The sequence below is a fragment of the Brassica napus genome, chromosome A2, assembly GCF_020379485.1.
Source record: "Brassica napus cultivar Da-Ae chromosome A2, Da-Ae, whole genome shotgun sequence".
NCBI lineage: Eukaryota > Viridiplantae > Streptophyta > Magnoliopsida > Brassicales > Brassicaceae > Brassica > Brassica napus.
Window position 1 is genome coordinate 1,290,718 of NC_063435.1, and position 23,123 is coordinate 1,313,840.

Sequence of the window (23,123 nt, forward strand, 5' to 3'; positions counted from 1 at the left end):
ATTATGATTGAACTTTTGTAAAACTTAATTAATTTTCTCAATAACTCTTTATTCAGGTCATTAATTATAACATTACAAAACTGATTTGAAGACGGCTGTCGGTCCAACTTGAGAACCGCAATTAGAAGCAAACTGGTCAATGATTTTGCCAACCGGTTCAAAGCTGTATGTCTGAAAAACAGAAAAAGCTGTCAAGAAAAAAACAAACTTAAATTAGTTTTTTAAAAATTCGCAGCAAATCAGCTCCTTGTCTTGACTGATCTAATCCCTAATTCGACAAAGAAAGGGTTTGAGATTGAAGCGTAGACGGACATAACTCTAAGGTCCCGTGACCTTTGTCGTGATTTAACATCACGTGTCCGTCATGCCCCTTTTTCAGCGGAAAAAGCCGCCGCCGCCGGAGAAACCGTCCGAGGACCTCCCGGAGGACGACGACACCCAAAACAAATCGAAAAACCACAAGAAACCGAGCGGAGGGAAGGCGAAGTGGTCGTGCGTGGATTCGTGCTGCTGGTTCATCGGGTGCGTGTGCCTCACGTGGTGGTTCCTCCTCTTCCTCTACAACGCCATGCCCGCGAGCTTTCCTCAGTACGTTACCGAGGCGATCACGGGCCCTTTGCCCGACCCGCCCGGCGTGAAGCTGAAGAAAGAAGGTCTCAAGGCGAAGCATCCCGTTGTGTTCATCCCCGGGATTGTTACCGGTGGACTTGAGCTTTGGGAAGGGAAACAGTGTGCTGATGGTTTGTTTAGGAAGCGCCTTTGGGGTGGAACCTTCGGTGAAGTCTACAAAAGGTCAGCAAAAAGATATCTTCTTTAGATTACTACTACTTCTGTTGTATGTGTGTTTGTGTAAGGGAAGCAATAGCTTTTCAATTAAACACGTTTGATCTAAAAATGCCAGTTTCCGTGGAGTTTTAAGTCAAATGTTAACGCCGAATGTGTTACTGCACATGCCTTTAGATTACGTTCTTAACAAGTTGCTTTCTTTATTGTCATTGGATTTACCTTTGCTTGCACGGAGTTGATACTGAAGTAATTGCTACCTAAAGTTGTGAAAAATGTGTGTTTTAAACTGTGATAGGTTGCTTTATTCTTCAACTATGCACATGTGCAACCAAAAGTTAGTTTCTTTTCTCTTTTGAATCAAAGTGCTTTTCTCAAATGCTTTCTGAGAACTGAAAAAGAGATTTTTAAAAGTTTCCACATTAGTTATGTCTTTAATCTCATCTGTCCTCGTTCTGTTAGCTAGCTATGAACTCCTCTTTTGTATGTTATGATCTGCATCTTTCTTTTTTCGGCTCACTGATCTTCTTTTTTTTGCTCTTTTAGAGATGGGACAGTGTTACCGTTGGAGACTAATAATGTTATTGTTTATAGTATCTTTAGATGATTGATTATTTTCTTTGATTCAGGCCTCTATGTTGGGTGGAACACATGTCACTTGACAACGAAACTGGTTTAGATCCTGCTGGTATTAGGATTAGAGCTGTGTCAGGACTCGTGGCTGCTGATTACTTCGCTCCTGGCTACTTTGTCTGGGCGGTGCTGATTGCTAACCTTGCACATATTGGATACGAGGAGAAGAACATGTACATGGCTGCATATGACTGGAGGCTTTCGTTTCAGAACACAGAGGTTCTTCTCTCATTAAACAAACTCTCTTATTCTTTCTTTTATCTCTTAGGTTCTAACTGTCTTTCATATGTTTGAATCATTAGGTGCGTGACCAGACGCTTAGCCGTATGAAAAGCAATATAGAGTTGATGGTTTCCACCAACGGTGGGAAGAAAGCAGTTATAGTTCCTCATTCCATGGGGGTATTGTATTTCTTACATTTTATGAAATGGGTGGAGGCACCAGCTCCTATGGGCGGCGGTGGTGGGCCTGATTGGTGTGCAAAGCATATCAAAGCGGTGATGAACATTGGTGGACCGTTTCTTGGTGTTCCAAAAGCTGTTGCAGGGCTTTTCTCTGCTGAAGCAAAGGATGTTGCAGTTGCCAGGTATTGAATTAGCCACTAGATATCAGTTTTAATAGTAGTGTTATATTGTCTCTGCTACTATTAGTTTGGTTGGTTAGATTTGCTGCTTTATGAAACTGGAACTCTCTTGAGATTTAAACAATTGATGAATTTGGCATTGTCACTTACGAAACTGGAACTCCCTTGCAGAGCGATTGCACCAGGGTTCTTAGACACTGATATATTCAGACTCCAGACGTTGCAACACGTGATGAGAATGACACGAACATGGGACTCAACGATGTCTATGATACCTAAGGGAGGTGACACGATATGGGGCGGTCTTGATTGGGCGCCGGAGAAAGGGCACACTTGTTCTGGTAAAAAGAAAAGTAGCAACAAGACTCGAGGAGAAGCTGGTGAAAACTCAGTTTCCAAGACAAAGCCTGTTAACTACGGAAGAATCATATCATTTGGGAAAGATGTGGCTGAGGCTGCGCCGTCTGATATTGAAAACATTGATTTTCGAGTAAGGACATATAAACTCTTATACTTTTTCTGTGACTAGGTGATTAATATATAGGTTTTATTTGGTGATAGGGTGCGGTGAAAGGTCAGAGTATCCCAAACAACACATGCCGTGACGTGTGGACAGAGTACCATGATATGGGAATTGGAGGGATCAAAGCTATTGCTGAGTATAAGGTCTACACTGCTGACGCGGTTATAGATTTGTTACATTATGTTGCTCCTAAGATGATGGCGCGTGGCGCCGCCCATTTCTCCTATGGGATTGCTGATGATTTGGATGACCCCAAGTACGAACATCACAGGCACTGGTCCAATCCATTGGAAACAAAGTAAGTGATTTGTTTTGGTACCAACTCTATGCTTTGTCCTCATGCATTCAGTATTAGTCTCTTATTTTCCATCTTGTTGAATATGCTTTATCAATTTAAAGCTAAGAGCATTCCCGATGGTACTCTATTTTTCACTTTAAGATAGAGTCGAGAGTAAAAATGTTCCAATAGTATTCTATTTTTTACTCTATAATAGAGTAAAAAATGAGTTTACTTTGCAAATAGAGTAGCTCATTTATTTTTTGCTGACCACTCTATTTTTCACTATAAAATAGATTATCATCGGAATATAATTCAACTCCAGAGTTATTCTATTTTGAAGGAAAAAATAGAGTGAACCATGGATATGGTCTAACATAGCTGTTTGAGTCTTTTTTTGAAATGACTTGCTTAATTATGTTTAGCTTTTAAAGTTGATACATGTGATGCTTGCTTATAAAACAAGCTCTAGGATGGCTTTGACGTGACAAATAAATCAACTTATTCAAAATCTATTTAGCTGAAAACCCTTAAACCAGCTTCTAGTTTTAGAGTTTATCTATCCCAATAAGGATCATTTTTCCTCTATCTTATCCTTAAAACCCTCGTTTGGTTTGTTCTGTTGTTTCAGGCTACCCAATGCCCCTGAAATGGAGATCTACTCACTGTATGGAGTTGGGATACCAACAGAACGATCATACATCTACAAGCTCAATCAGTCTCCAGACAGCTGCATCCCCTTTCATATTTTCACTTCTGCTCACGAGGAGGACGAAGAAAGCTGTCTGAAAGCAGGAGTTTACAATGTGGACGGAGATGAAACAGTGCCGGTCCTAAGCGCAGGGTTCATGTGTGCTAAAGCCTGGCGCGGTAAGACGAGATTCAACCCTTCCGGAATCAAGACTTACATTAGAGAGTACAACCACTCTCCACCGGCTAACCTTCTAGAAGGGCGGGGGACTCAGAGTGGGGCTCATGTTGACATCATGGGAAACTTTGCGTTGATCGAGGATATCATGAGAGTTGCCACGGGAGGTAACGGGTCCGATCTAGGACATGATCAGGTCCACTCTGGTATATTTGAATGGTCTGAGCGTATTGACTTGAAGCTGTGAATATTTTGATCTCTTTGAGCTGTCAGCTGTTTACTTGCAAGAGAGATCATCATGGTCCTGGTCATGGTCATCATCATGATCACGATGCTCAAGTCACAAAGAAGCCTGAGGTTGATATTTGTGCTGGTCCAATATTCTCACATACCTTTTTTTTATATACTCTTATTGATGTAAATTATACGATCTTGTTTATGTTTTGTCCTTGGAACGATAATGCAAGACTTGCTGCGCCATGTTGTTTGTCTTGTCGGAAACATCACTTTAGGCCTGGGGTTCGGTTTTAGGTTTTGGTTTTTCGGTTATGAAGATATAAAAATTGTTAGGTTATTTATGAATTTTAGTTTGGTTATTTCAGACGGTTATTGATTCGAATGATAATATTAGGAACAGACTAATAACGATATTTTTTTTTAAAATCCAATTTGGTTTTGGTTTTTTTGATAATTATGATAAAATATCAAATAATTTGGATAAAAATTTAAATAACTAGGTTCTTTGAATAATTTTAACTATTTCAGATAAAAATTATTTGGATAATGTTTTCTGGTAGTTCGGTTTATGAGTAGTATTTAAAAATATTTGATAATCTTAACATTAAATACAATTAATATTTTAAATATATAAACTGCATTTTAGATATTTAGAAACTAATTCAATTTTTTTTTCGGCTTTGATTCGATTTCCATTTTAGTAATATAAGAACTGTTCGGACATCTGTGAACATTAGTTTATATTCGGATTCAAATTCGGTTCTGATTCGGTTTCGGTTATCTGTTTATATGACCAAAGCCTACATCAGTTACTGAAAAATACACAAAGATAAGTCGAAGAGTTGTCAGACGTGGCTTAACCTGTTCCATCTACTCCACACGAAATCGTTGTCTTAACGAAAAGCGGCTCCTCCTAAAGGAATAAAAGGAGCAAACAGCTTCTTCTCCCCCGTCCTCCTCTCCAACCAAATAAAATCCATTTCCTCTCAATGGAGCTGAGCTTGAGCACCTCTTCCGCTTCTCCAGCGGTTTTGAGGAGTCAAGCTTCTCCTCTCCTTCACAAGCAACAAGTGCTCGGCTTAACCTTTGCTTCCGCCCTTAAACCAGGAGGAGCTCTCCGGTTTACTCCCCCGCGCCGTCCGCTTCACCGTCCCATCACTTGCTCTGTCTCTCCATCAACCGCTGAACCATCCTCCGGTAGTTTTAGTGTTTTCGCGCTTAAAGTTTGTCACTTTGAATTGAACAAGATAAGATAATGATTGATTGTGAGATTGTTAAACTTAAAGGACAAAGCTTTCTTATGTCTCTAGTATGATCAGTAGAGTTTCAAGCAGTTAAATTCTATCTTTTGATTGGTGATAGAGGTGAAGAAGAAGAAGACGTTGGTGAGGAGGGATGACGTGAGGAACATAGCAATTGTAGCTCATGTTGATCATGGCAAAACTACTTTGGTTGATTCTATGCTTAGGCAAGCTAAGGTATTCAGAGATAACCAAGTGATGCAAGAGAGGATCATGGACTCGAACGACCTCGAGCGTGAAAGAGGAATCACTATCCTTAGCAAAAACACTTCCATCACTTACAAAAACACGAAAGTGAATATCATTGATACTCCTGGCCACTCTGACTTTGGTGGTGAAGTGGAGCGTGTCTTGAACATGGTTGACGGTGTGCTTCTTGTGGTAATTTTTTATGCTTTATCTCAATACTATACAGTTAAATTTCAGCTCTGTGTATCTCATTTTTCTTCTCCTTTGTCTCTTAGGTGGACTCTGTTGAGGGACCAATGCCACAGACAAGGTTTGTTTTGAAGAAGGCTCTTGAGTTTGGACATGCAGTTGTGGTGGTCGTGAACAAGATTGACAGGCCTTCTGCTCGTCCTGAGTTTGTTGTCAATTCCACTTTTGAGCTCTTTATTGAACTCAATGCTACTGATGAACAGGTATTGTTAATTTTGGTCTTGTCTCTTAAATTACATGACACTAACGTTAGTGTTTGTTTGGTGCGTGTGTGTGGTGTGTAGTGTGATTTTCAAGCGATATATGCCAGTGGGATCAAAGGAAAGGCGGGGCTTACTCCGGATGACCTTTCAGAAGACCTGGGACCACTGTTCGAGGCTATCATTAGATGTGTGCCTGGGCCCAATATTGAAAAAGATGGTGCACTTCAGATGCTTGTGAGTTATTGTGACTTTTATGTGTTTGTTTCCAGCAGTGCCAATGCATTTTTACTCTTTCATCTCATTGGCTAAACTGAACACATCAAATACTTGTCTCTTACCAACTAAAATCATTCACTTGCTGTAAACCAAGCTTCAAATCCAAATGGAAAACTAGTTGAGCTGAGTAGATGAATTGTATGAAACTTGTTTTTTTCTTTCCAGGCCACAAATATTGAATATGATGAGCACAAAGGACGTATTGCTATTGGGCGGCTACACGCAGGGGCACTGCGCAAAGGGATCGATGTCAGGGTAACATTTTGATAAATCTTCAGCTTTTTACTTACTTTGTTATCGGATAGCAATGATGTGGGCTTATACGAAGAAATATCACCTGAAGCTAGTCATTTTCTCAAGTCTTTCCACTTTTTAAAGCAGCTGGTTTATTGTAAAACTTATTGTGTATAACTTTACAGGTGTGCACTTCTGAAGATTCCTGTAGATTTGCAAGAGTGAGTGAGCTCTTTGTCTATGAGAAATTCTACAGAGTACCTGCTGATACAGTGGAAGCTGGAGATATTTGCGCTGTCTGTGGCATAGATGACATTCAGGTACACGTATATTCATGGATAATTGCTTGCTGCCACTTGCCATTTTTTTTTCTTTTTGTTGCTAATTGAGTTATAACGTCTTGGTTTCTTTGTAAACCCTGCAGATTGGGGAGACTATTGCTGATAAAGTACATGGGAAGCCTCTACCTACAATCAAAGTAGAAGAGCCAACTGTGAAAATGTCCTTCTCTGTCAACACCTCTCCATTTTCTGGTCGTGAGGTTAGTGTAATCATGGCTAATCTGGCTGTCATAAGTCTTATCTTTCTCACTTTCGATGGCTAACGATATTAAGAGGGAAGTTGTAAGTTGAATTAGTGCAAAGTTTGAATTATATTTTCCTTTTTGTAGGGGAAGTATGTAACGAGCAGGAACTTAAGAGACCGTTTAAACCGTGAACTCGAAAGAAACCTAGCTATGAAAGTGGAAGATGGTGAGACAGCAGACACATTCATTATCAGTGGGCGAGGCACATTACACATTACCATCCTGATAGAAAACATGTAAGTTCACTTCACTAACCATCACTCCTTTCATGTGTTATTGAAAGTAGCTGAACACATAATAATGTTCCAGGAGAAGAGAGGGATATGAATTTATGGTTGGACCACCGAAAGTTATCAACAAAAGGGTCAACGATAAATTGCTGGAGCCGTTTGAGGTGGCAACTGTCGAAGTACCGGAGAATCACATGGGTCCTGTCGTTGAACTTCTTGGGAGAAGGCGTGGACAGATGTTTGATATGCAAGGTGTTGGGTATGTATTGTTGTTTCTCTCCATCCCTTTTATGAGAGAGATGTGTGAATCCTGTGAGACATGACAGGTCGGAAGGAACAGTCTTTCTGCGGTACAAGATCCCAACACGTGGACTACTCGGACTGAGGAATGCAATCTTAACAGCTTCTCGTGGGACAGCCATCCTCAACACCGTGTTTGACAGTTATGGACCTTGGGCTGGAGATATCAGCACCCGTGATCTTGGTTCGCTGGTGAGTTATGGAGTTTGAGATAGTTTTTAGGAATGAGAACTTCTGTGTGACACATGTGGCATTTTGTCTTTTCAGGTTGCGTTTGAAGATGGGACATCAACGTCGTATGCGCTGGCGAGTTCGCAAGAGAGAGGGCAAATGTTTGTAGGTGCAGGTGTGGATGTATACAAAGGTCAGATAGTTGGGATCCATCAGAGACCTGGTGACTTGGGGCTTAACATCTGCAAGAAGAAAGCAGCCACAAACATACGATCCAACAAAGATGTTACAGGTATTGTCATATAACCTTAAAGACTTGTGCAAGTCTCTCTCAAATCTTATCTCCTCTGCTGACTAATCATTTTGATTACAGTGGTGCTTGACACTCCCTTGACTTATAGTCTGGACGACTGCATTGAATACATTGAAGAGGATGAACTGGTGGAAGTGACACCTCTTAGTATTAGGATGTGCAAGAATCCTAAAATGGCAAAGAAAGGCAGGTAGAGAAAGAAAGACCCATTTTTGCAGCTGGGGTTGGAGGAAACTGAATGAAAACTAGTTTCTATTTATAGGCTTGTTTGATTCTTATACATAGTCTTATTCTTATGTCAAAAGGATGAGTGCCATTAAATGTTTTTGGACTACTTCCATCACTGATCATATGTTACTTAAAAGGTGTTATCATAAAGTCCTTCCGACAAGCTTATGGAACACTGTTTCTCTCAAGACAACATTCGATACTGGCCCAGATTGATGATAGTTAACCAACAACGCGTCAGATAGTTTTCACTTACATCATCATCATCATGATGAATCAACTTAAAGTCTTTACATCATCATGTTAAATCTGTAACCAATCAGAGCTAAATGAAGTGAATGGGATCGCAAAATTTGATCTTTATAGACTTTTGAGTGTCTCTTGATGATCCTTCCTTCTTCACTCTTCCTTGAACCTCAACAATCTCACTCCTTTTAACCCAGAATTGAAGTTTCGTCTCTTTTATATCAAAAAGCTTCGATCTTGGGACTCTTCTGTTGGATTCTGGGTTTTGACTTCGCCGGCGATCAATCTCACAAATCGCGTTGGAGCTACTTAAGAGACTATATGAACTCTTAAGAAGAGCTCTGTGATCTAGTTTCCAGTGATGCAAGGTAAAAGCCAGAGGCTTTCATGTTCTTTAGGGCTCTGAGTAAAAAAAAATCATACCTTTTCTGTTCTTTGCATTCTCAAGAACAACTTTTCGATTAGGCTATGCTCAGAGTTTCGATATCTCTATAATATATATGTGTGGGCATCTCAAAGGAGTTTGTTTTTATCATTTATGCCTAACCTGTTCTCATTTGTGTAATGTTCTGTCATTGAGTCTTTATCTCTGTGGCAATATGATTCTGTTCTTTTGTACAATGCAATGTTGTTATTGATATTATTTTTTTTATTCTCTCTCTGGCTGGTGTGACTGAGAATGGAAAAAGATCTTGGCAGACAGGATATTGAGGAGGTTCCATGTTCTGGTTCTTCTAGAATGGAGCTAAAGAGGAGTCATCAGTGGCTGACAGAAGAGTCCGGGTCTGAAGTGTTCAGTAGCAAGAGGCAGGTGGTAGAGATTGATGGTTTCTCAACTCCGCATATGAGTTTATCTGCCTGGGAGAGTTCTCTTGTGCCTAGACAGTTGACTGATTGCTTATTTGATCCTGCTAATGCGCAGCATTCAGCACATCTCCTTGGCAGAAATATTTCTCCGATGGTTCATGGTAGCTCATTTGATCTTGATGCTAGAAGGGTTAGAGTCAATGAAGTGTGTGAACCTGGAAACATACCCGAATCCATGGTTCAGTTTTATGGTGAAGGAACTTCAAGATCATTTGGAATGGGTCCTTCATGTGATAGCACGCTCCCCTATCGCCAAACCTGCAGTAATATTGACAAGAGCTTCATCTTGCCAGGGTCATTGGCGGGTGGAAACTTCAGTTATGGCAAAGGAGATGAAAATGTCTTCTCAACATTTCAACCATTTGAGAAAGGAGTAGAAAACTTCGCATTGATGAGTCAGTCTCTTCAAAAGGCTGATTGTAATCTCTTCTCAATGAGTCCCTCTTATAACAAGGGACAGGAGAACTCCATGCCTCTTCTCCTTTGCGACAAAAACCTTCTCCTGATCCAACCATCCTATCACAAAGATAATGCTAATGTGTTGTCAGGCAGTGAGATGTCATTATTGGTCTCAAGCCAAGGGAGAGCAGACCAAAACAATGATCAAGTTAGTCGCGAGGATAGTATTAGCAAGACCATATCTTTTGGAGATTATCAGAGAGAAACCACATTGGGTTCGCCAGTTCATGTTATTAACAGTTATGAGAACTTCAACCATGCCCCTAAAGATCCGCTTCATATGGAAGCAGAGGAAAACATGTCTTTCGAATTCAGAAGTCCACCCTATGCTTCCCCTGGAGTTGATACCTCGCTCGTGCCCAAAATTAAAGACTCAAAGGCAGCTAAGAAGGGCTCTACAAACACATTTCCTTCAAATGTTAAGTCCTTTCTGTCAACAGGAGTGCTTGATGGGGTTACTGTGAAGTACTACTCGTGGTCACGTGAGGTCAGTATGTTCTTTTACCTTTGCTGAGAAGGAGCCTCTCACCTTTTACTATTCTGTGTGCTGAAACGTTATCTGGCAGAAAAATCTCAAAGGAGTTATAAAGGGGACTGGGTACCTATGTGGTTGTGGCGACTGTAACCTTAATAAAGTAAGCAACGTGATACGAATAGTTTAAGTGATTCACAATTGCGTGTCATCTGTTAATTTTCCAACTGAACTGTGCAACAGGTTCTGAATGCTTATGAGTTCGAGCAGCATGCTAATTGCAAGACAAAGCACCCAAATAACCACATATACTTTGAGAACGGAAAGACCATTTATGGCGTTGTTCAAGAGCTGAAGAACACACCTCAGGAGAAGTTGTTCGATGCTATTCAAAATGTAACAGGATCTGTTATCAACCATAAGAACTTCAACACCTGGAAAGGTAATAAATATTGCATCATAGACATTTTAATTTATTACAAAACAAGATACAAAAAGCCAATCCTTGTAGGTTATCCAGCTGAAATGATGTTTCTACTTTCGTATGTTTTCAGCTTCATATCAAGTTGCCAGCCTTGAGCTTCAGCGGATCTATGGGAAGGATGTTGTCACTTTGGCATCTTGACAAGACGAACTATCAACTGGTAGGCTTTACATTCTTGTTCTCTGTAACTATAGCTTCTAATAATGAATCAGAACCATGAACTGCTATGATACCCTTGTCTGATGAGTCTAGTTCCCTTACTGAAGTATCTAAACTTCTGCTAGCACTCCAAAATTTAAGACGCTTATTCTGACACACCAAACTATTTAAGACTAATCAAAAATCTTCTGCAATAATATAGAGATACTGGAACTAAAATCGGCATCTCAGAGTCTCAGACCGATTCTTGAGACTTAGTTGGTGCCTTTGGGATCATTATCTTGTCGCTTTTGTGTACTACTTGGTTATTATCATGCGTCAGGACCTTCTGTTCTTCAAGTTTTACCACAGTCCCTGCACATCCAGCTTTTGGTAGAAGATTCCCTACCTTCTCCTTGCTTTTACCCCATAGTACCAAATATATTCCAATGACAATGACAACTGATCCAACAACCCTACAAATTCAGGAAGACCCATTTAGTGAAAATTAAATATCTAAATTTAGATCTAGTCTTGAATCAAGGCATTTTATTACCTTCCAATGTACATCTTTTCCAAGAAAATGAAGGAGCTGAGAATAGCAACAATAACCATGCTTAGCGGGTTAAATGCGCTAACAAACACAGGTCCTCTCTCTTTTGATGCCCATCCGGTGATATAGTATGATAACCCTGAGACAAGTCCCTGTGTGATAGTAAACAAAACTTCTCTCAGTAAACACACACACACACACACACAAAGGGTTTTACAAGAAATTTTAGGAACAGATAGCACTTGTAGTACCCCGTATATAGAAGCTAATAGCCTCATGTCCGGGTGGATTTTCCAGGCAGACATGTTGTTCCTTTCCAATATCAATGCCATAACAGTAGCCTCCAGCATCCCCATACAGCACATTAGTGCTGTTAGCGAGAGTTCGGCTTGATATGAATTCAGAATGTTTGCCTGCAAAAAAAAAACAGAAGTTTCTCTGTTACCTTACCTTACTTACCTCTCCATGACTTGACTATTTATTTGAGAATAAGGTCATGTGAATTTGGCTATAGAAAGTTCTGAGAATAGGGAATGGATTCTACCTGTAAAATGATGTAACATGACCAGGTGAAGCAGCTTGCTACAAGCATGATTGATCCTTTTCCTGTATCTTCCTGCTTTGGAGTATTCATAACATGTGACTGCCCATTATAGCTCCTTGACTTGCTTGTCCAAGGCAACTCAATGACATTCCCTTTCACGAACGTCATGAGCATTGCTCCTCCAATAGCCACCATGGTTCCCGCCAGCTTTGCCTGGCTGTGACGCCTTTTGATAATCACTTTCTCCAGCCTTTCAATAGAAACCCAGTAAAAAAAAGGTTCAGTAATACAGTAGTATATGCATTTGCAAAGATAGAGAGAGTTACTTGAAAATGCAGGCCATTATAAATGTTATTGCAGGAAGCGCATTGCACAAAGCTGATGTGAATGTTGCAGTAGTAAGTTTCATCCCTGAGTAGTACAGGTTTTGCTCCACCACAGGCCTGCATATTTTTCATTTAAACATAGTTACACATAGGAGTCGGTGTCTACCATTGTGGTGAAATAGACATGATGTAACAGAGTCTTACTCAAATAAACTCATGATGGATATTTGAAATAAGATTTTGAAAGTTAGCCTTGGTCTTGTGTTTCTGCACAAGACACAAGAGTTTATTTAACTTCATAGTGTATGTTTTTTTTGTTTTACAGACCTTGAACCAGAAGGAGAAGAAAATACCTTTCAAGGATGAGGGCGAAAGGAGTAATGAGAGCAGTAGCAACTGCCATCCGGTAAGCAACCAAGACGTGAGGGCTCATACCTTGGTTCAAAGCTAGTTTCGCTACTATAGACATCAGTGCATACAAAAACTGAATGAAAACAATGGCTATGAATGGCCTTGCTTTCTGAAACTTCATTTTTTTTTTGGTTTGCAGCTTCTCTGCATAAAAACAGCTTTTCTAATGGGTTTAGAAAAGAGCTGTGTGTTTTGGTTTGTTATAAGGACAATATGAAAGTTATATCTATGCGTGTATGTATATATGAATTTTGTTTGAAGCCTCATAACGTCTTCATATGTTTCATTAGTATTTGTTTTTAAGTGCAAGGAATCAACATATCTGCCTAAATAAACAGGAAGGCCAACGAGCACTAAACTCGTGTTTTAAGAGGTAAACATTTCTTAATTGGTTGGGTACTAACTCTCATACATTCACTTTAATTAACTTGGCAGTTTCATATGACCTTAGATTATTATATTTTTGTTGCTACAAAATTTTATTGATCGTCTAAACCGATCTATATAAGGAATGCCACTATATAAGTCTCCTACCACTTTATCAACAGCTTCCGATGGATTTTTATTCGATTATAAAATAACATAACAACCTTGATAAGAAGCAGGGACCTAACGTAGAGCCATGTAAAAGCATCAGCCTAGTAGTACTAATGAGAATCAGATCATTATACGTCACAAAGCTAAAAAGCGAGACCACTTGATAATACGGTATGGGAAAAAAAACCCAATATGTTACGCAAAAGACACCATTATTTACCAGCAAAAGTATGGCGACATTACATGGTTTCTAATCATCATCATCAACTCGACTCATAGATAAAAATGTTATAATTGTAACGGAAACCATTAACCATATTAGCAATACGATGCTTTTAAGAATTTTTGTGAATTTTTAGAGTATTTATTGTAAATATTTGCATGAAAGCTATGGGAAAAAAGAAACAAAAGTAACAATGCAAATAAAATATGATTTTGAACATTATTTATAGTTATTATGGAATACTGGTTATCTGATTCACAAATTTTACTATACAAAGCCTTATAATATATTAATTTTTCATAACTAAATGATATTAGCTTGCAAATAAACTATTTTGAAAATATACTAACCTGAAAAATTTAATAATAATGAAGAATGCAGGTTTGGTATATCTCGAAACTGTAGTGGTCGGGCACCTGCAGCTTATGATCCACAAGGTGTTTGCGTAGGTTGAATATGAGAAGAGAGCTTGACCATTCTGATGAAAATTTGATGTCTGATATTCTGGTCCACCAGTGATGACAACCAAAACAAAACAAAACAAAACGATACATGGCAATTAAAAAGAGGAATTACTTTTTGGGTGGCCACATGAGAGATATATATAGAAGTTAGGTAGGTTTTTAAATATAAGAAAAAAACTTACTTATAGAAAAATACACTGAAATAGAGATGCATCCAAATGAAATGAGGAGAGTCATGTAAGAAAACTAGTGCACCTATGGAAACAAACTTAAATATGTAATGTAATTTAGGAAAATACAAAAATGGCAATAAACCAAAGTGCTTTCCTTTCGCAGTATCATAATAATGATCTATATATTGTTGAAATGAAAAAGAAATTAAGCTTATGGTGGTATGTCCATACATATGGTTCTCTTCTTTTTATAGTCTATAACCATATGAAGCCAAGAACGATTTTTATTTCAACTTCCTTAAGATTCCTAGGGCTGCTAATGTAGTAGCTAGTAAGTTAGCTAGGGAAAGTAGAATCTGTGGGTTAACAATGTTATATTATGAAATATTAGATGGCTGACAAAAAAATGTATGATCTCATAAGCCATCTCCTCACCCGCACTGCACTTTCAAGCCAATATGATTCATTATTACATTTCTGCTCATCAAATGAAACTGATCAATCTTCATAAGAACAGATTTATAGTAACATAAGCACGTAGTAGCTGCATCCTCGAAACGTTTTTCATCAGTGAGATGATCTGCCCAAGCCTCTACAACTACTTGTTTCTTCGTTAAGTTCATGCAGTCAGGAAAGTAGCCATCCCCTGCTGATACAATGTTCTTAAGAGCACTATCAAAACGTTGCAGTTTAATGTCAATGTTGAAATGCATCAGCGGTTCAGGCATTCTTTCCAGCTCCTGAACATAAGGTATAAATTCTTTGGGATCACGGTGGGAATTGAGTGCCATGAGAGCTGCAAGGTTCAGATCATAAAGACCTAAAGCAGCTTCAAAGACTGACTCATAATTTATAAATAAAAAATATCTAAAAAAAACGAATTATCTGAATATTTTTTTTTCAGTTTTCTGAATTTAACTTGGATTTTTGGGTGTTTCCGTTTTTTTCTCTTTAGATTCGAAATAAAATTCAACTATTTCTAATCCGATATCATTTCAGGTTTTATAAAAAAAAATAGAAACCTGACTTGACTCATATTTCCCAAACGGTTTAATCCAAAAAATGTCCGAAAGGATTATAAACACGCTAATTCGAATAATCCGAACTGATCTGAACCGAAAACCCAAAGGTTAGTCCTTTTTTCAGGTTGATTCTACAGTACTAGAAACAGAGCCGGTTTAATGTTCTATAAACCGGTTTAATGTGTTCATTTTTCACATGGTGATCACTTGGCTATGGTATCTGCATATCTACTCTTATCACCGTCACTCCCTCGTTAGTGACGAGCACACCATCAAACTCACCATGCCTCCCATCAAATTCGCTTTATTGGTTCTGTTGATTCTTTCTATCCACTCTCAGTCTCTGTCACTACAACATCCTGCTATCAACCCTCTGCTTCACCGTTTGGACTCCCTGCGACCAACTTCATCAGTACAAGAATCAGCAGCAAAGGGTTTACTCCATAGACTGATTCCAACCCATTCTCACAGCTTTGAGTTCTCAATTATCTCAAAGGTTCTTCCTTTTCTTCTCCTTACACTCTGTTTTCCTCTGTTTTTCTCTGTTTTCTACAGTACTTAATAGTATTTTTTTGTTTCACTAGGATGTTTGTGGTGGTAGCAGCTGCTTTATAATTGAAAACTATGATGGCTCTAGAGAAACAGGGCTTGAGATTGTGTAAGTAACATCTGGTTTAAGTGATCAGATTGAGTTTGTGTGTTTTTAACTTTGTGTGTTTTCAGGATCAAAGGCACAACTGGAGTTGAGATTGCTTCTGGTCTCCATTGGTATTTGAAGTATAAATGTAACGCTCATGTTTCTTGGGACAAGACCGGTGGCATCCAGATTGCTTCTGTTCCACTCCCTGGACATCTACCTCGTTTAGAATATTCTAAACGCATCTTGATTCGTCGTCCTGTCCCTTGGAACTATTACCAAAACGTTGTCACATCTAGCTGTAAGAGATACATTTACACTTACTAGATTCTAAACTCCCCTCATGAGTCAGTGATTTTTATAATGAATTGTTTTTATTTTTTTTTACAGATTCATATGTTTGGTGGGGATGGGAGAGATGGGAGAGAGAGATTGACTGGATGGCATTGCAAGGTGTTAACTTGCCTCTAGCATTCACTGGCCAAGAAGCTATTTGGCTAAAGGTTTTCAAGGTAAAACAATGTTGTTATTCCACTTCTTGTTGTATACACTAACTAAGTTATATATTAATCTTGTTTAGAGGTTTAATATCAGCAAAGAAGATCTAGATGATTACTTTGGTGGACCAGCGTTTCTCGCTTGGGCTCGCATGGGGAATCTTCATGCGTATACAACCTCATCTCTATTATCTTCAGGCTCCTATCGCTGATGTTTTTTCTGAGTTAGATATGTCTAACTACATCACAGGTGGGGTGGTCCATTATCAAAGAACTGGCTAAGTGATCAGTTGATCTTACAGAAGCAGATACTTTCTAGGATGCTGGAGCTTGGCATGACTCCAGGTGCAAAAAACAGTCACTTCTGTTCTCAGATACTCAAAATCTCTCAATAGATTGTTTCTCATGGCATCTTATTGTTTTTCTGCTTTTCTAGTACTTCCATCATTCTCTGGAAATGTTCCATCAGCTTTGAGAAAGATATACCCTGCGGCAAATATAACTCGCCTTGATAACTGGTACGTCACTACACGTAGTGGATACTGTTTATTCTTCACATAAACATATCGTTTTACGGTGTTTGTGTTTCATTTTCTTCTCAGGAACACGGTGGACGGTGATACTCGCTGGTGCTGCACTTACCTTCTGAACCCTTCTGATCCTCTCTTCATTAAAATTGGAGAGGCTTTTATTAAACAGCAAATTGAAGGTACCCTGATGCTACTTCTGTTTCCATAATCTTAGCAATTATTTAGGCACATACTAATCAAAGATCCCACCTGATCACAGTCTTCTTGATATAACTATATGTGCATATATGCCTTCAATAGTATCTTGTTTTTCTTTTTGTCTCAGAATATGGAGAGATTACTAACATTTATAACTGGTAATTTTCTTCAACTTGCACCTGAAATAGGCAAATGATTTCTTGCAACTTTTAATTTTGTTTTTGGAGCCAGGTGAGTATTGGTGATTTAACCACAAATAAACTCTTTTTATATGGAAGGGTGATTATACTAATCTTAAATGGCTTAGATGTTAACCACTTGTGTTTAATGCAGTGATACATTCAATGAGAATACTCCTCCCACAAGTGAACCTGAGTATATATCTTCACTAGGAGCTGCAGTTTACAAAGCTATGTCCAGAGGAAACAAGAATGCTGTATGGTTAATGCAAGTATGACCTCGCTTTTCCATTTTTACCCTCAAGTGGTATATTCTGATACAAGCAGTGGTGTTCATGCCATGATCTTTATAATGCTTCCTTACTTGAGACACACCTTTGTGCAGGGTTGGCTTTTCAGTTCTGACTCAGAGTTCTGGAAGCCACCACAGATGAAAGTAAACTTTTAATGATTAAATGCTGATAGAGTCTGTTGAATTATTTTTAGAAATGACTTTTTATTATTTCAATATCACAGCCTCCCTTGCTTGCTTTCTGCAGGCGCTCTTACATTCTGTTCCCTTTGGGAAAATGATAGTTCTTGATCTATTTGCTGATGTCAAGCCGATATGGAACACGTCCGCACAATTTTATGGAACTCCTTATATCTGGTAGTATATCTTCTCTACCATGCTGGTACTTGTAGAGTCTTATTTGTTTTTAATTGAAAATCGGATGAGTTTCAGGTGCATGCTTCACAACTTTGGTGGCAACATTGAAATGTATGGTACTCTTGACTCAATCTCTTCAGGACCTGTTGATGCTCGTGTCAGCGAAAACTCAACCATGGTATTCTCAAGAGTACATTCACACTTTGGGACTTGCAATGAACTTAACAGTGTTTCTGATAGGTCGGAGTAGGAATGTGCATGGAAGGAATAGAGCACAACCCAGTGGTTTACGAGCTAATGTCTGAAATGGCATTTAGAGATGAGAAAGTTGATGTACAGGTACAAAATACACTCTTGCTACTACACTTGAACGTGTTTGCTCTATTAACTTTTAATATTTGGTTATATAGAAATGGCTGAAGAGCTATGCACGCAGAAGATACATGAAACAAAATGATAAAGTGGATGCCGCTTGGGAGATTCTTTACCACACTGTCTACAACTGCACTGATGGAGTTGCGGTATGGTTTCTTTTATTCACTACTGCTGCATCATCTCTCCTTAATTAGTTATGTACTTTCTTTAAAATTCTCTGTTATAGGATCATAACACAGACTTCATAGTCAAGCTACCTGACTGGGATCCATCTAGTTCTTCTCTCCATGGAACAGATACATACATGATCTCCACAGACACACATGAAACAAAACGAAGGTTCTTGTTTGAAGATAATACATCTGATCTGCCTAAGGCGCATTTATGGTATTCAACAAAGGAGGTGATCAAAGCTCTCAGGCTTTTCCTGGAAGCTGGAGATGATCTGTTTGGGAGCTTAACATATAGGTAGGACTAGGAGGAGTAACTAGAAAATAGAGTATCTGGTTACAGATTCTCATGTGTTTTTGCTAGCAGGTACGACATGGTTGATTTGACGCGTCAAGTTTTATCGAAGCTAGCAAACAAGGTGTACATGGACGCAGTGACTGCTTTTGTAAGGAAAGATATCGAAAGCTTAAGACGATTGAGTGAGAAATTTCTTGAGCTTATTAAGGACATCGACGTGTTGCTAGCTTCGGATGATAACTTCCTTTTGGGTACATGGCTTGAGAGTGCAAAGAAGTTGGCTAGAAACAGTGATGAAAGGAAACAGGTGTAGTGTTAGAGTTTTTTCTTTGGAACATGTAGATAAGAAGAAGTACATTGCTTGCTTATGGCTGAGTTTTTGTGTGTACAGTATGAGTGGAATGCTAGAACGCAAGTGACAATGTGGTATGACTCGAAAGGTGTGAACCAAAGCATGCTTCATGATTATGGTAAGAAAATGGATTTTTTTTAAGTAGATTGAGCTTTTTTTTTCTTTTTTTTTTACAAAATTGTTTATCTAATGTGTTTATCACATCATCAGCAAACAAGTTTTGGAGTGGGTTACTTGAAGACTACTACTTACCAAGAGCGACAATGTATTTCGATGAACTGCTGAAAAGCTTAGAGGATAAGAAGAAACTTGAGATAGAGAAATGGCGAAGAGAATGGATAACAATGTCACATAAATGGCAGCAGAGTTCATCAGAAGTTTATCCGGTTAAGGCAAAAGGGGACGCTTTAGCTATTTCTAGGCATCTGTTACGTAAGTACTTCACATGAGTTGCTAAAAAGTAGATAAAAAAGGAATAAAAGGGGGTTAAGTGTCTAGCTTCTGCCTGTGATTAAATTGACATTAGTGTAGATTTGAGGATTAGTGTTAGAGACTGCTTCATGTCTTCCAATAAAGACTTACTTGTCTCAGTTGAATCTTATTAGGCCTACTCTACATATCCTAAAGCAAAGCCCAACAAAACTATTATGGCCCACTTATTAAATGTTGTTGATCTCAAAATCAAAATTAAGTTGGTGGGAGGAATCCAGCTCATGCATGTTTCAGGTATCAGTTACGTAAATGAATCAATCTTTGAGCAAAATTCAGATTCGTTAAGGAAAAAAAGAAACATTCTTTTTACCACTTGGCTCAGCGAATCTTTTAGAATATCCAATACAAAAGACGATGAATCCAAAGTCCACGTCTGTTCGTGGAAGTGGTCCAAGTGGACCCACTTCTGGATCGGATCATGGCAGAAAGACGACAAAAAGCGAGTACTGAGATCTAAAATTGAAAGACATTGTGTGATTCCAAGATCTTTTGTGCATGTGCATGTGACTCAGTAACAGAGTGCAGCAGCACGTGACACATTAAGAACCATCCAAAACAAGTTTGGTGAAAAGGTTTACTTTTTTAAAGAAAATAAAAGACATGAAAAACACTGCAACAAAAGGACATGAACTAGAACAAACAAACAAAAAGCAAATTGAGAAATTTTGTCAGCTTCACTTAGCATCTCTCATCCGCTCACTCTGGCTTCCGGGCCAAGAAGAAATACATTGGCGTGAAAATCTCCCTCCTGTTAACACACAGAGATTTAGAAGTTGACATTATAGTATATCAAAATTAGTTTGAATATATATATATATAAAGGTGGGATCCTCTCACCTTCCACCGTCGACTAATCCTTCTGCGGCCTTCTCCAGAAAATCTGAAACCCTTTGGCTTCCTTTAGGCGCAAGTCTTATGTACTCAAGGACCTTCACCTATATAAATAACAATCACAAGTTAGGATATATATATGAACAAGGCTTAGTTGATGAAATTTGGCACATGAGTCACATCAAAGTTATTTTGTCGTTACCATGTTTTTGGTTATGAACCGTCCAACAGCTGTTAGGCGGAAGCTACTGAGCGAGAAGTGGTTTTTGTCCAGAGGTAAGTACCATGGGACTGGCGAGTCCTCCGCCAGATCCTTTTCCCATATCACCTTTTATCCAAAAGGTGATGATGATAGTATTTGTTAGATGTTGAGAACGTTTTGCGTTTGGAAATAGAGAGGGATATGTAGTCAGATACTTACTTCAAAACCAGCCTGTTTCAGGGCTTCGAGGCATTTTGAAGTAAGCCTAATGTCAGGGAGACCATCTCCGATCTCTATCTCTGCCTGCACAACAGAGACTTTGTTTGTATTCATGTGGATAATTAAATAGATGCAAATATAATATGGATACATGATGCAAGAGACCACACTAGACCTTTATTTTCTGATGTTGGGCGTTAGCAGGGTCAAATGCATCAGTCATGCACCACTCATAGGCAGCAAAACATTGTCCTGGCTTTAGGACTCTGAAGATCTCTTTGTAACATCCATACTGTCGTTGAAATAAAAATTACGAATATTATAAATGCAGGGAAGAAAACAAAAAATAGATTTGTTTAGAAATTTGACATACTGCATCAGGTGCGTGGCACGTTGCCTCAATAGCATAAACAGCGTCAAAAGTGTTTTCAGGGAATGGCATCTTCATGAAGTCAGCCTGCAAGATTAACAAATGACAATCATGTTTCCCTATCAAAGCAACGATTTACAACGGTAATCACAAGAAGTACGAATTTAACTGACCTTGACAAAGTTACATGTCTTGTCGACACCTGCAAGTCGGTTTAGTTCCTACAAAGAAGATGATTTCCAATATGAATTGTAAGGAAGCCTTTTTACAAAAAAAAAATGAATTGTAAGGATACAGGAAAAAAAAAAGACCAGAAGTCAGATAATGGAATTTATAAATATTAATCCACAATCCTGAATGAACCAAAATCAAATTCATCATTCACAGATATAGATATGTTACCTTGCCTCTGGTGATCTGGTATTCATTATTGTTGAGCCCAGTAACAGATGAATTGCTGCAGCAGAGAAAATACAAACATTAGTCTAATGTACAGGATGTAAAGAATAATGTGTTATTTTGGTATGGTGTAGTCATTTTTACCTGAATCGTGCAATTTCTCTCAGTGGTCCACCAATTCCACACCCCACATCCAGAACCTATTAAGAAATATAAAAGGAAATAAATATCTTTTGACAAAATGGACCACTTTTGGAGCACGCAGCTAAAGTTATCAAAACCTTTTGTCCTGGTTTAACGCCAAGCTGAAGAGCAAGAAAGTGCTCGTGACGTTTGATACTCTCTCTAAGTGATTCTCCCTTCCATCTGTAAACCCAAAAACTCATGCTAATTAAATATAACTAGACACTAGCATCAGTGTCTGTGGCTGCAAGAAAGAAAAAAAAAGATTTATTGTAGAACTTCAAAGAGAGTTGTAGAAGTTAGACCTGTGTGCAAAGTGGAAGGACTCTCCCCAACCATACTCATAAAAGCTAGTAGCAAGGTCATAGTACTTATTAACCTGAAATGTTATTAGAATTTGACTAGTCAGTAACTAAATACTTTTCTCTATCAATAATATGATTCCTCAAAACCCAATGGAATTACCATGTCAGTGTAATTAGCTTTTCGCTCTTCCTCGTCACCTCCATGAAAGACATGATACTGCTCATACCTGAATCACTAACGGTTTAATGATGTGCAGCCAGCAGAAAATAAATGAGAAAAAAAAATCATATTGATGCATGCCTTTCTACATCTTCGAGAGATGAGATATTTTTTTAAAAAAGAAACAATTGTTTTTAAAAGAGTCAGGGGGCCCTCGAGAACGTGACATAGTGAGATACACGTTAAAAGTAAACAAGGGGACCATCGCAATCTACTTTATATGCTGTACTGAAAGCTCAGTTCCAAACTTAGGTGATTGATTGATTATTTCATTTCATAGGATCTGATTTAACAAACATTCAATGTTGTTGACCTTAGTTAATAAACTAGGCCGTAAATAATAGAATAAGATGTTCTTAACAAGAGTGTGTGGATCACAACATGCATGAGAAGAAAACGTTGAATCGGGTAATGAAACAACGAAACGATCGAGTAATAATATCAAACGATGCGTTTGAGAGAGGGAGAGAGAAAATACTTTTCGACGGCTGTGAGAACATCGGACTTATCGATGTTTCCACCAAGGTTGGAGGCGAGATCCAGAGAGCCAGTCTTTGACATTATGCAACGATCTAAGATCTGCAACAGACAGTGTGAATAACGTCGCAAAGCCCCAATGGGATATTAAAAATATGTAACGAGGGAGGAGGAGACTTACAAAGGTTATATGAATCGGAGAGTAGTGGCGAAGAGCACTTGTTAATGAGAGAGACACCTGACTACTTGTACTTGGCTTTCGCTTATAAAAGGATTGAAGTGAGAGAGATCACAAGTCATAACAGCCAGCGTGGCAAAGTGTGTGAAACTACCATCATGTCCTCCTTTTCCAGTGGCAAAGTAATTTACTCTAGTCTATTAATTATTGGGTTCCGTAAAAGCCCACCAACTACTGAGAGTTGCACGGCTTTCAACTT

At 38.7% G+C, this 23,123-nt stretch overlaps 6 protein-coding genes across 8 annotated transcripts; 4 read left to right on the forward strand and 2 right to left on the reverse strand.

Moving 5' to 3' along the window:
- The first annotated feature begins 155 nt into the window (after positions 1-155).
- On the forward strand, positions 156-4,249 carry LOC106406534 (phospholipid:diacylglycerol acyltransferase 1). The gene is made up of 6 exons (XM_048748194.1): positions 156-792; positions 1,413-1,635; positions 1,719-2,002; positions 2,171-2,489; positions 2,561-2,820; positions 3,431-4,249. Exons 1-6 carry the CDS (start codon positions 365-367, stop codon positions 3,912-3,914), a joined length of 1,998 nt encoding a protein of 665 aa, XP_048604151.1. The 5' UTR covers positions 156-364; the 3' UTR covers positions 3,915-4,249.
- Positions 4,250-4,771: 522 nt separating this feature from the next.
- On the forward strand, positions 4,772-8,359 carry LOC106384326 (putative elongation factor TypA-like SVR3, chloroplastic). Its single transcript, XM_013824309.3, has 12 exons — positions 4,772-5,101; positions 5,267-5,586; positions 5,670-5,846; positions 5,928-6,080; positions 6,288-6,377; positions 6,542-6,676; positions 6,781-6,897; positions 7,027-7,178; positions 7,252-7,431; positions 7,499-7,664; positions 7,740-7,935; positions 8,017-8,359. The coding sequence occupies exons 1-12, from the start codon at positions 4,894-4,896 to the stop codon at positions 8,148-8,150; spliced, it is 2,028 nt and encodes a 675-aa protein (XP_013679763.1). The 5' UTR covers positions 4,772-4,893; the 3' UTR covers positions 8,151-8,359.
- A 190-nt stretch (positions 8,360-8,549) lies between these two features.
- On the forward strand, positions 8,550-12,948 carry LOC106406542. Of its 3 annotated transcripts, none has more exons than XM_022698914.2 (6): positions 8,550-8,798; positions 9,120-10,243; positions 10,323-10,391; positions 10,472-10,670; positions 10,783-10,872; positions 12,599-12,948. In XM_022698914.2, the coding sequence occupies exons 1-5, from the start codon at positions 8,792-8,794 to the stop codon at positions 10,851-10,853; spliced, it is 1,470 nt and encodes a 489-aa protein (XP_022554635.1). In that variant the 5' UTR covers positions 8,550-8,791; the 3' UTR covers positions 10,854-10,872; positions 12,599-12,948. The 3 variants fall into 3 exon arrangements, with proteins under 3 accessions (XP_022554635.1, XP_022554637.1, XP_022554633.1); XM_022698916.2 differs by having other exon boundaries at positions 8,558-8,798; positions 9,130-10,243; XM_022698912.2 differs by lacking the exon at positions 8,550-8,798 and having other exon boundaries at positions 8,805-10,243.
- LOC111211844 (WAT1-related protein At5g13670) lies at positions 10,664-12,805 on the reverse strand. The gene is made up of 7 exons (XM_022713148.2): positions 12,627-12,805; positions 12,478-12,540; positions 12,274-12,390; positions 11,948-12,197; positions 11,655-11,816; positions 11,407-11,555; positions 10,664-11,326 (listed from the first exon to the last, which is right to left on the reverse strand). The coding sequence occupies exons 1-7, from the start codon at positions 12,803-12,805 to the stop codon at positions 11,107-11,109; spliced, it is 1,140 nt and encodes a 379-aa protein (XP_022568869.2). The 3' UTR covers positions 10,664-11,106.
- Positions 12,949-15,294: 2,346 nt separating the features above from the next.
- LOC106392088 (alpha-N-acetylglucosaminidase) lies at positions 15,295-20,106 on the forward strand. Its single transcript, XM_013832862.3, has 19 exons — positions 15,295-15,599; positions 15,688-15,761; positions 15,827-16,041; positions 16,131-16,252; positions 16,321-16,406; positions 16,488-16,582; positions 16,674-16,755; positions 16,840-16,946; positions 17,093-17,123; positions 17,299-17,416; positions 17,530-17,580; positions 17,684-17,793; positions 17,869-17,971; positions 18,034-18,132; positions 18,204-18,314; positions 18,395-18,636; positions 18,706-18,943; positions 19,028-19,106; positions 19,199-20,106. The coding sequence occupies exons 1-19, from the start codon at positions 15,300-15,302 to the stop codon at positions 19,435-19,437; spliced, it is 2,502 nt and encodes an 833-aa protein (XP_013688316.1). The 5' UTR covers positions 15,295-15,299; the 3' UTR covers positions 19,438-20,106.
- On the reverse strand, positions 20,066-23,034 carry LOC106371823 (cycloartenol-C-24-methyltransferase). Its single transcript, XM_013811927.3, has 14 exons — positions 22,868-23,034; positions 22,688-22,788; positions 22,150-22,216; positions 21,990-22,063; positions 21,783-21,867; positions 21,646-21,701; positions 21,505-21,559; positions 21,276-21,323; positions 21,106-21,189; positions 20,908-21,024; positions 20,733-20,816; positions 20,514-20,639; positions 20,318-20,415; positions 20,066-20,228 (listed from the first exon to the last, which is right to left on the reverse strand). The coding sequence occupies exons 2-14, from the start codon at positions 22,768-22,770 to the stop codon at positions 20,177-20,179; spliced, it is 1,029 nt and encodes a 342-aa protein (XP_013667381.2). The 5' UTR covers positions 22,771-22,788; positions 22,868-23,034; the 3' UTR covers positions 20,066-20,176.
- Between the last annotated feature and the right edge of the window lie 89 nt (positions 23,035-23,123).

Coding starts and splice junctions, on each gene's coding strand:
- LOC106406534 (XM_048748194.1), top strand. CDS start 365: ATGCCCCTTTTTCAGCGGAAAAAGCCGCCGCCGCCGGAGAAACCGTCC. Junction 2,490..2,560: donor TTGAAAACATTGATTTTCGA/GTAAGGACATAT, acceptor ATTTGGTGATAG/GGTGCGGTGAAAGGTCAGAG. Junction 2,821..3,430: donor TCCAATCCATTGGAAACAAA/GTAAGTGATTTG, acceptor CTGTTGTTTCAG/GCTACCCAATGCCCCTGAAA.
- LOC106384326 (XM_013824309.3), top strand. CDS start 4,894: ATGGAGCTGAGCTTGAGCACCTCTTCCGCTTCTCCAGCGGTTTTGAGG. Junction 5,847..5,927: donor TCAATGCTACTGATGAACAG/GTATTGTTAATT, acceptor TGTGGTGTGTAG/TGTGATTTTCAAGCGATATA. Junction 6,898..7,026: donor CTCCATTTTCTGGTCGTGAG/GTTAGTGTAATC, acceptor TCCTTTTTGTAG/GGGAAGTATGTAACGAGCAG.
- LOC106406542 (XM_022698912.2), top strand. CDS start 9,110: ATGGAAAAAGATCTTGGCAGACAGGATATTGAGGAGGTTCCATGTTCT. Junction 10,392..10,471: donor GCGACTGTAACCTTAATAAA/GTAAGCAACGTG, acceptor ACTGTGCAACAG/GTTCTGAATGCTTATGAGTT. Junction 10,671..10,782: donor GAACTTCAACACCTGGAAAG/GTAATAAATATT, acceptor GTATGTTTTCAG/CTTCATATCAAGTTGCCAGC.
- LOC111211844 (XM_022713148.2), bottom strand. CDS start 12,805: ATGAAGTTTCAGAAAGCAAGGCCATTCATAGCCATTGTTTTCATTCAG. Junction 11,817..11,947: donor CATGTTACATCATTTTACAG/GTAGAATCCATT, acceptor TTTTTTTTGCAG/GCAAACATTCTGAATTCATA. Junction 11,556..11,654: donor TATTAGCTTCTATATACGGG/GTACTACAAGTG, acceptor ACTATCACACAG/GGACTTGTCTCAGGGTTATC.
- LOC106392088 (XM_013832862.3), top strand. CDS start 15,300: ATGGTGATCACTTGGCTATGGTATCTGCATATCTACTCTTATCACCGT. Junction 16,407..16,487: donor CGCATGGGGAATCTTCATGC/GTATACAACCTC, acceptor ACTACATCACAG/GTGGGGTGGTCCATTATCAA. Junction 19,107..19,198: donor AAGCATGCTTCATGATTATG/GTAAGAAAATGG, acceptor TCACATCATCAG/CAAACAAGTTTTGGAGTGGG.
- LOC106371823 (XM_013811927.3), bottom strand. CDS start 22,770: ATGTCAAAGACTGGCTCTCTGGATCTCGCCTCCAACCTTGGTGGAAAC. Junction 20,640..20,732: donor TGAAACAGGCTGGTTTTGAA/GTAAGTATCTGA, acceptor TTTGGATAAAAG/GTGATATGGGAAAAGGATCT. Junction 20,229..20,317: donor GGATTAGTCGACGGTGGAAG/GTGAGAGGATCC, acceptor GTGTGTTAACAG/GAGGGAGATTTTCACGCCAA.